This window comes from Gekko japonicus, unplaced genomic scaffold, assembly GCF_001447785.1.
Source record: "Gekko japonicus isolate JY-2015 unplaced genomic scaffold, Gekko_japonicus_V1.1 scaffold1788, whole genome shotgun sequence".
In the NCBI taxonomy this organism is placed as follows: domain Eukaryota; kingdom Metazoa; phylum Chordata; class Lepidosauria; order Squamata; family Gekkonidae; genus Gekko; species Gekko japonicus.
This window is the reverse complement of record NW_015167589.1, coordinates 1-9,948: the sequence shown is the minus strand read 5'-3', so window position 1 is coordinate 9,948 and position 9,948 is coordinate 1. Positions and strand designations below refer to the sequence as shown.

The following is a 9,948-nucleotide window of genomic DNA, read 5'->3' as shown; positions in this document are numbered from 1 at the left end:
GAGGGGGGAGGGGGAGGGAGGGAGGGATTTTCTTTCTGGGGTTAATTTGAGGGCAAGTACAATACTGTAAAAAACTTTGCTAGAAGTGTTGTTTTTATATATATAAAAGCAAAGACAAATAACAAGAACACAAGATATTTCCTGAGATTTTTCTCTCTGCATACATTTTATAGCATATTCATGCAACACAAAGACTTTGACAGCACACATACACACAGAGAGAGAGAGAAACAAAGCCATTTATTTCAAGTAGCAAAAAAATGAATCAGGAAGAAGAGTGTTTTTGCCTTTTTTGGTCTACCAGTCGGTCTTTTGCTGTTGAAGGCAGTCTCCTTTTGCTGATTGAGTATGTATTTATATATTGGGGGGGGGGGCATATATCTTTTTCTTAACCATGGGGGTCCTAGCCAGTCCATTAGGTCTGCCTGTAGCATCACCAAACACACTTGTGAACAGCATCCTCTGTGTGTGTGTGTGTGTGTGTTGCATATGTGGAGGGAAAGGTGGGGGAACTCCGTTCTTTCCCATTTGTTCATTAGAATTGAGGAGATAGCATGAGATTAACGTTGCGATCCAGTGTCCACCTATGTGCCAGTAGTCACCATTTAATATAGATTTATCTCTAACACAACAGAGTTGGGCACAAGTCTTTTCAAACTTCTGATTTCACACAAGATGTACTTCCAAAGAAGGCTTTTCTGTTGTGCTGAATGCTCCCCACCACACATACACACACACACACACAGTTCTGCCACAGTTTCTTCTGAGTCTTTTCATAAATCCAGTCTACTTACAGTTATGACAGGTGGTTCCGGTGTAATCAGTTTCACTACAATCACAATAGAATGTCGTCCAGGACTGGGAACATTTTCCTCCATGTTCACAGTAGTTCGGCAAACATCTGAAGGGGAGTCAACAAAAGAGCGATTCATTTTAAACAGATTATATATCTAATGAAATGTGTAACATATTGCCCTTAGCTTGTGGTTCTTCTAAACTGTGAAATTTTCTAGGACAATAAGGGCTGGTACACAGATAAAAATAAATTTTCTTCCATAGCTATGTGCATTTAGTTCAGAACAAAAGTCTTCCAAATAATAGCATGTACTGAAAGAATGAATTCAATCAAGAGCCCTAATTGATACCAAAAAACTCAAGGAGGGTAGGTAGAGGTTTAATTCTTATCTCTGCCCAGGCAACTAAATTGCATGTGTCATTCTGATCTCTGGTAAGAACAAATGTCAGGTGAAAAGCAACATCCTTTATTATTATTATTTTTTTTTACTTTTGTGTGCTTCACTATAATCTAGATTACAAATAGGCGTAATCTTCGTGGGGGCGGCGGGGCTTCAGCCCCCGCCGAAATTTTCAGAAAGGTGCTCAGCCTCTCCCAGGAGCCACCCTTGCTCCTAGCACAGCAATGCCTCTGGCCAAGCCCCAGCCCCCCCCCCGGGAAATGGGAAAGTCTACACCCCGAGTCCGATGGCACCTTTAAGACCAACAAAGGTTTATTCAAGGTATGAGCTTTTGTGTGCACACACACTTTATCAAATCTGTTAGAATGGCATGCAAGATTCAAATTTATAGCCAGAGAAGGAACAGCGGATTAACATGCAACATGATGATGATCAAGATATGCAAAGTGACACTAAATAACTAGTTAAGTTTATAGGGTCAACAATTGTAAAGCAATAAATATGTCAAATTAGCAGAAAAATGTCTAAGGCTGCGGTCACACAAGGGAGAAAATGCGGGCGGGAAGCGAGGCTGTTTGCCCCGGGGTTGCAATGACACGTGTTTGTGCAATCACACTTCCGGCCGCGCACACTGCAGTTCCGTATACTAGAAGGTTTTACCAGGTGGCTTTTTCCCACACTTCTGCAGCGTGATACGACACCCCGCCAACAACTCCGGGACGCTGGACAGATGTGTCTGTCTGATCGTGCCCCTTTACTCCGCGGGGGAATCGGACTGTTACTGCTGCTTTTGGTATGTATGATTGCACCCTAAAGGTGCCTTTCCTAATTGTGGGAAGTGACTGGGAATCTTCCTTCTCTCCTATCAGGCATGGAGGGCACTTAGCACTACCTCCCCCTCCAAAAAATACTGTTATGTCAGCAGACATCCTAATGTCCCTTGCATACATTCAGTGTTCTAATATACTATTCTGAAAAAGAAATACACTAAAATACATTAAAATTCAGAGGATTTATAGTCCTTCTTGTTGAGAATACGTATGTGAGGACTGAATGGGTTAGCATATGTAAAGAGATAAACAACCAATATCCCTATTGAGTCCTGGGGAGGTTTTCGTTCTGAGTGTTGTAATAATTTGTATTTCAGCTATTTCCCTTTCCATTCTGTTTCTGAAGTTCCTTTGTAATAAAACAGCCACTTTGAGGTCACCCATTGAATGTCCTGGAAGGCTGAAGTGTTCTCCTACAGGTTTCTCAATCCTGTGATTCCTGATGTCAGATTTGTGTCCATTTAACCACTGGCGTAGGGTTTGCCCTATGTAGAGAACTGAAGGGCATTGTTGGCATTTAATGGCATATACAGTGTTAGAAGATGAGCAAGTGAATGAGCCTCTGATGGTGGAGTTGATGTTGTCTGGGTGTTTGTGGCAGCAAAGTTGGCATCTGGGTTTATTGCAAGCTCTGGTCCCAGTGTCCATGTTCAAATGAGATGTTGCATTATCGTGGGTGGGTAGCTGTTTGAGATAGGGGGGCTGTCTGTGCACAAGAAAAGGTTTGCCCCATTGTCATTTGGATTGTTAATCTGAGCAGCTCACTGTACTTCACCAATAAAAATGCACACAATACATGACACCTCGTTACGCTGGGGTCAGTTGTGGATGCAACTGATGACACTGGCATGGCCTACAGGGGGCAATAGCTATGACAGTGGGCACCTTGTGCACCACCTTCCCAATAGCTCGGGTTCTGGGGAAACCAAGCTACCTCCTGGGGAATCAACTACCTCAGCGGGGCAGGCGGTTCAATCCCACTTACTCTGCTGTGAGTTTGGCTCCAATGGGGCATGTGGATGGAAGACATGCACATACAAACATGAGTGCCCACTGTGCAGGGGCCCCCACACTGCCTCCAGCTGTTTCAAGGGCAAGCCTAGGTCTGTTTAAACTGCCTCCCCTCCTCGGGGTCTGCAGCTGCAGGGTGCCTGGGAAAGCCAATTCTGGGAGGGAAAGCAGTTTAAACTGCCTCCCCCGCCTCGGGGTCCCCATGGGCCTCGCAAGCCGCAGGGCTCCTGGGGAAGCCAAGCTGATTCAGGAAGGGAAGGCAGTTTAAACTACCTCCCCTCCTCAGGTTCCCCAGGCACCCCGCAGCAGCAGGGCACCTGGGGAAGCCGATCCTGAAACTCCCTTCCTTCCCTCGGGTTCCCCACGTGCCCTGCAAACCACGGGGAACCTGGGTAATGCCAATCTGGGGAGGGAGCTGCGCTGGCGGGGGTGTGGCCTAATATGCTAATGAGTTTCTGCTGCTGGGTGTGGCCTATTATGCTATTGAGATCCTGCTGGGCTTTTTCTACAAAAACAGCCCTGCCGGTGGCCTGGCATGCTGCTGGTATGATCTGTCATCCTTCAACAGAGGGTGTGGCATAGGGTTGGGGACCCGGGGGGCATGGTCCGAGCTCAGAAGAAGGCACACGGGGAGCCGTGTAAAGCCATGTGTGATGGACAGCAAGCAATAGCAGGCTTTTAAGCAATGTTGCTTGGAAAAGGGTGAGCTACCTAAAAATCTTTGACAGCTCACAGAGCTCTTTCTGATTGGGTGAAGTCTGCTTACTGTGGAATGGAACGCTGAGCTGTTTTAAAAAAATTCAAGTGGGAATGAGTTAGTTAGTCAGTTGGTGTTAGGGAGGAGACTCAACAAAAAAACTCCTAGTGAGAGACTCTGAAGAGAAAAAGGGTCTGATAAGCCCTGTCTGGAGCAGAGCAGGTGAGTTGTGGCCTCTGCAAATAACAGACTTAGGGCAGAGCCTGTGAGACTGGCAAAAAAGTGTCAGAACCTCACCTATTCAAGGAGTTCTAGCCTATCTAGGTCATTTTGAATCCTGACTCTGTCTTCTTCAGAATTAGCAATCCCACCTAGCTTTGTGTCATCTGCAAATTTGATAAGCATCCCCTCTATGCCTTCTGTGGCGAAACGGGGACCTACCCTCAGCCCTGGGGAACCGAGGTGCCGTCCTGTGGCTTGCAAGGCCCCTGTCTGGTGGGGGGTAGCAGATCATGCCAGTCATCCTGTTGGTAGTTCGTAAAGCAACGGAGGTACTGTTCCAAAGTTTGATTAACCCTTTCCGTTTGTCCATCAGTCTCTGGGTGGTAAGCACTGCTCAAACCCCTCTCTACCCCCATAATTTCCATTAACGCCCCCCAAAACTTGGAAACAAATTGGGTCCCCCTGTCAGAGATTATCTTGCTGGGCAACATATGTAGGCGCACGACATGTGTCAAGAAAGCTTTGGCAAGTGCCCTTGCCGTAGGCAACGATGGAAACGGGACGAAATGCGCCTGTTTAGAAAAGAGATCCACCACTACCCAATTGCAGTCATGGATTTACTAGGAGGCAGATCAGTGATGAAATCCATGGAAATCACCTCCCATGGCCGATGAGGGGTGGGTAGGGGTCGCAATAATCCCAGAACCTTCCCCGGTTGAGGTTTGCTCATGGTGCACACTTGGCATGAGTGAACAAATGCTGATAAATCCTTGCACATGGAAGGCCACCAAAATTGCTGCTGCAGCAGTTGGAGTGATTTCACAAACCCTGAGTGGCCCGCTAGTTTTGAGCCATGGACCGATTGCATAACCTCCTCCCAATGACAGGGGAACATACAGTTTATTGTCACGATACCAGCATCCATTTTCCCCTTGAACACAATCACCCCCCCTTTCACCACCTCCCCGTCAGCCTCAGAGAAAGCGGAGACGAACGGGCCTGTCCATCGCATAGTCTCTGGGGAGGAGTTACCAAGGGGTTGAGTTCCAGGCAACTTGGCCGCTTGCCTGCGAGTGGTGACTGCCCCCCCCCAACTGGGCGGGAGTGAAAACCGAGTCCAGGATGTCGTCCCTTTGGCTGGCATGTTGAGGGAGGCGCGAAAGGGCATCAGCTAGCGAGTTTGCCGAGCCTGGGAAATGATGGAGGGTGAACTGAAATTTAGAAAAGAAGTCTGCCCAACGCAACTGTTTGGCGTTTAGGCAACGAGGCATTTTAATAGTCTCCAAGTTCTTGTGATCAGTCCACACCTCGAACGGCACCCTCGCCCCTTCCAGCCAGTGCCTCCATGTAGAAAGCGCCAGCTTTATAGCTCCCGCTTCCTTTTCCCACACAGACCAGTGTCTTTCAGAGTCAGTGAACTTTTTGGAGACGTAGGCAAGGGAGTGTAGGAACCCATCGTCCCCCTCTTGCAAAATGGCCCCTCCCATGGCAACATCAGACGCATCATTCTGTACAATGATTTTTTTTCTCCTGGCATTCATTCGACCAAGGGAGTGGAGCGCTCAGCTTGGTAGCTTCCGGTCCCTTCCCCTTCATCTTTAACAAGTCAGTTAGGAGAAGGCTGATTTGGGCAAAATTGGGCAAAAATGAACGATAAAAGTTCGCAAATCCGAGGAAGGATTGGAGTTGCCGCCTAGTTCTAGGGGGCTCCCACCCCAATACCGCTTGAACCTTCCCCGGGTCCATTTCCAACCCCGCATTAGAAATGCGGTAGCCCAAGAAGTCAATGTGTGTCTTATGAAATTCACATTTGGATAGTTTGGCAAACAGTTTGTGCTTGTGCAACGTTTTCAATTTCAAGACTTCTCGAACCAATTTTACATGGGAGGGCAAGTTGGGAGAGTACAAAAGTATATCATCTAGGTAAACAAGCACCCCTTTAAACAAATGTTTGTGCAACACCTCGTTGATCAAATTCATGAACACCCCTGGAGCCCCTTGAAGTCCGAAAAGCATAACTAAGTACTCAAATTGGCCCAGGGGTGTGTTGAAGGCTGTTTTCAGCTCGTCACCCTCTTTTATGCACACACGGAAATAAGCGTCTCGCAAATCCAACTTTGAAAAGATTTTCCCCTTAGCCGCTTCAGCCAGTAGATCTTTAATCAAAGGCATTGGGTAGGCGTTGGTGGCTGACACTGCATTTAAGCCCTGGTAATCCGTGCAGAGTCTCAGTCCACCATCCTTTTTTTTCTGAAATAAAACTGGTGCCGCAAAGGGAGATGAGGCCGGCCGGATGAATCCTCATGCCAAGTTTTTATCAATAAACTTTCTTAGTTCGTCTTTCTCGGCCGGCCCCATGACATAGATTTTCCCTTTTGGTAGTTTAGCCCCTGGCACCAACTCAATACTACAGTCTGAGTGCCTATGGGGTGGCCTCCTCCTCTCCGAAAACTTTGGCCAGATCACGGTACTCAGGAGGGACGGACTGCAATTCCTCTTGGGCAAGGAGAGCCATTGGTTTCTCGGGAGGGGGTTGTTGGCCCCATTTCTCGTCCCAACAGTGGGTTTGGCATCGGGGGGAGATGAATTGCACCACCCTCCCTTCTTCCCACAGTTTGTAAGGATAGTGTCCGTACAGCCAAGGAGCTCCCAATACTACCGGGAAACAGGCTGCTGGGGTCACAACAAAAGATCTAGATTCCCAGTGTTCTCCAGCTCCCATCAATACGGGACCAGTCTCGTAAATACACGGGTCTTTCATAGGGGACCCGTCCATCTGAGTGAAGATTATGGGGTCTTTTAACTTCACCACTCCCACCTCCAGCCCAGCCACCACCGAGGGGCTTATCAAGTCTCTCCTGCACCCCGAGTCTACGAGAGCCTTCGCTCTAACGTGAGTTCCAAGGGCCGGGTTTAAAATGGACACAGTCTCCCTTCTCCAGCCTGCACACCAAGAGAAGCCGGCATATGCTTCTGCAGCCCTCCCTCCAACCCCCTTCTTACCTTCTTCCCCCCTCTCTGTCCCCCTCTGTTTGGTGCATTGCCACCTTTACCTATGGAAATTCCTTGAGATTTGAGGGGTGGAGCCTGGGTAACAATTGTTACCACCCGCCAAGTGAGGGCTATAGATAACTCAAAAATGCAAATGCTCTTTTTTTATATATATTTATTTCAGTTTTAAAATGCATTACATCATGCATATAAATTCTACGCATAGATATAACCATTACAGAGTTCCACAACATCTCGTTTAACTTATTACATCTTCTTAAACCATTTATAAGACTTTTCCCACCTATTAGAGAATATCGTATCTTTGTATTGTAATAATGTGGTTAACTTGTCCATTTCAATCACTTCCTGTATTTTAAAGATTAAATCTTTTTTAAACGGTATCCCCCCTTGTTTCCAGTTTTTGGCAAACAGAATACGTGCTGCAGTGACAATATATCCTAGAACATATTTTTCTTCCTTCTTATATTTTTCTGGTATTACATTTAACAGAAAAAATTCTGGTGTATATGGTATCTCAATTTCTAATATATCACCTAACATTTTGTGTACTTTATGCCAGTATCTTTGGGTCTCAGCGCACCTCCACCACATATGGTAGAAGGTGCCTACATTATTTTTACACTTCCAACAATTTTTTGACAAAGTTGGATAGCATTTTGCTAGTTTGTCTGGCGACCAATGCCAGCAGTGGCATATTTTAAATAGATTTTCCTTATAGGGAATAGATCTCAGGTATTTTGCAGCAACCCATACTGTAGACCAGTCTTCAATAATGTAACCAAAATCTTGCATCCATGTGATCATACAACTTTTTACCTCCTCATCTAACTCATAGTTTACAAGAAGTAGTTTATATAGTTTCTGTATTAATTTGTCATTCGTAGAAAGCCATAATTTGTCTAAGTCATTCTTCTCATAGTAAAAACCTTTCTTTTTATCCTTATTGTATGTTGTGTTCAACTGCATATTTCCCCACCATGTTAATTTGAAACCTTCTTTTTCCAAGGTTTCTCGGTTTTTTAGATTTCCATTTGAGTCTAATAATATCTCATATGTTATGTCTGTTGGGTTGGATAATAGAGAGGTTTTTGTGAAGGCTTCAATTGGGGATATCCATTTAGGTATTTTAACATAGTATTTATCTTTGATTTCTTGCCATATTTTATCTAGCGCTCCTCTGATTGTGTGTTGGTTGAATTTCGTATGAATTTTATCTTTCCCGTATCCTATATAGGCATGCCAACCCATGTCTAGGTCGCATCCTTCTAACAACAGTAACCTTTTGTTTTCCAGCATGACCCAATCTTTTATCCAAGTCATTGCTGCCGCTGTATAATAGAGTTTACAGTTGGGGATTCCCAAGCCTCCCCTTTCTTTTTGGTCCTGCAATGTTAGGTTCTTTTTAGTGTTACTTTAACCGGTGCAACTGCTGTGGCCAATTAAAGGGAACCTGTCCCTTTCACTTTATCGGTTTGACTTTGCGGTTTGGTAAAGTTTTATGGTTTGTAATTGCTGCCAACAATTTTTCTAAAGATATTAGGGTACTTAGCTTCGGTGGTACAGTGTTTTCTCTGTTGTTGGGTAACTCTCTTCGGTTTTTTCAGCGGGGTGGTGGGGCGACTTTTCCCGGTATAATCTTTCTCCTTTTGGGTGGGTTGCCCGCAGTCGGCAGCGAAGTGGCCCCTCTCCCCGCACTTTAGACACAAACCTTGGCGCATCTGTTGCTCTCGCAGGGCATCCAGTTGTCGCGATGGCTTGGGTTTAAAGGGAGATGGGGTTGCTCTTCCCCCGGCTGCAGCGATGTCCAGCCTCAGTGTATGCAGGCGATTCTCCACACTCTCGACTTCTTGCATCCATGCCATCAGAGAAACCGGGTCCACGGACCTCAGTACTGTCTCTCTGGTTTCCGCGTTCAGGCCTACCTGGTACATTTCTGCCAGAACGTTATCTGGCCAGTTGGGCAATTTCGCTGCGTGCAGTTTAAACTCAGCCGAGTACTCACAGACCGTTCTCCTCCCTTGCTTCAACGTGCGCAAGTACGCTCACGCCCTTGGGCCCGCATTACGGTCCTCAAACTGGGCTCGCAGTGCCCACATGAACGCATACATGTCAGTCAGTTCAGGGCCCCTGGCATTATGAAGTCCCACATACCAGGCTGCTGCGGCTCCTCGGAGTCTCATGGCCACCACGTCGATACGGCTACTGTCATCGGGGAACAGGTGGCCCGATCGATCAATAAATTTCTGCACATGCACCATGAAGTAGGCGAGCTCCTCAGGGTTGCCGTCAAATGTCACCTCGATCAGGTCCTTTGGGCGGGGGATCGCTTGGCCCTGAGGACTGCCTGGTCTGGGCACCGGGATTGGTACGTCTGGTTGCCTTGGAACAGGGACTGGGACCGGTTGCTGAGGTTGCTGGGGTAACCTCGGTTGGCCGGGTGGCCCTTGTTGTCCTGGCCCCCCAGGTCCCAGCGGTGGCTGGTCCCCTGGCGCCCCATCCGCCGGTCACATTCGCTCGAGCGCTTCTTCGATGGTTTGCATGACTAATTCCAAGATGGCTTGTAGCATCTCTTCCAATGTTTGCTGCAGTTGTCTCACCGTTTGATCTGTTGTCTCGATCTGGTCCATCAACCCCTCTTCTGGGGAGGCTTGGCCACTCCGGGCCTTTGATCGGTCCGTCACCCATGGCGGTGGCATGGGTTCAAATTGGGCTCCCAGGGGAGGTAGTCCTTGAGCCCCCAGCCCTTTGTCATACAAACTGTCCCTCGGGGCATATCCCATGTGCGAATACGATTCTCGGGTGGTATCTGCATCGAATTGGCTCCAGCTTTGACTGGTGCGATCGTCATGCTGGTATCTCGGGCCTCGCGGAGTCAGGAACAAGGATGCCGTCGACCTCTTTGGGATGCCCCCCCCCCACTCGTCACGGATACCGGTGGCTGTGTGGTCACCGGCACCGACGCCGTGGTCGCCGGGGC

At 47.5% G+C, this 9,948-nt stretch overlaps 1 protein-coding gene across 1 annotated transcript in view; it reads right to left on the bottom strand.

Moving 5' to 3' along the window:
• Nucleotides 1-9,229, bottom strand: part of LOC107112743 (contactin-associated protein-like 5) — a 279,687-nt gene extending 270,458 nt beyond the window's left edge. The window contains exons 1-2 of the mRNA XM_015413933.1: nt 9,018-9,229; nt 795-901 (exon numbers count right to left, since the gene is read on the bottom strand). Of these exons, the coding sequence (XP_015269419.1) occupies nt 795-901; nt 9,018-9,229 (319 nt within the window). The remainder of the gene's footprint in view (nt 1-794; nt 902-9,017) is intronic.
• Nucleotides 9,230-9,948: the final 719 nt, after the last annotated feature.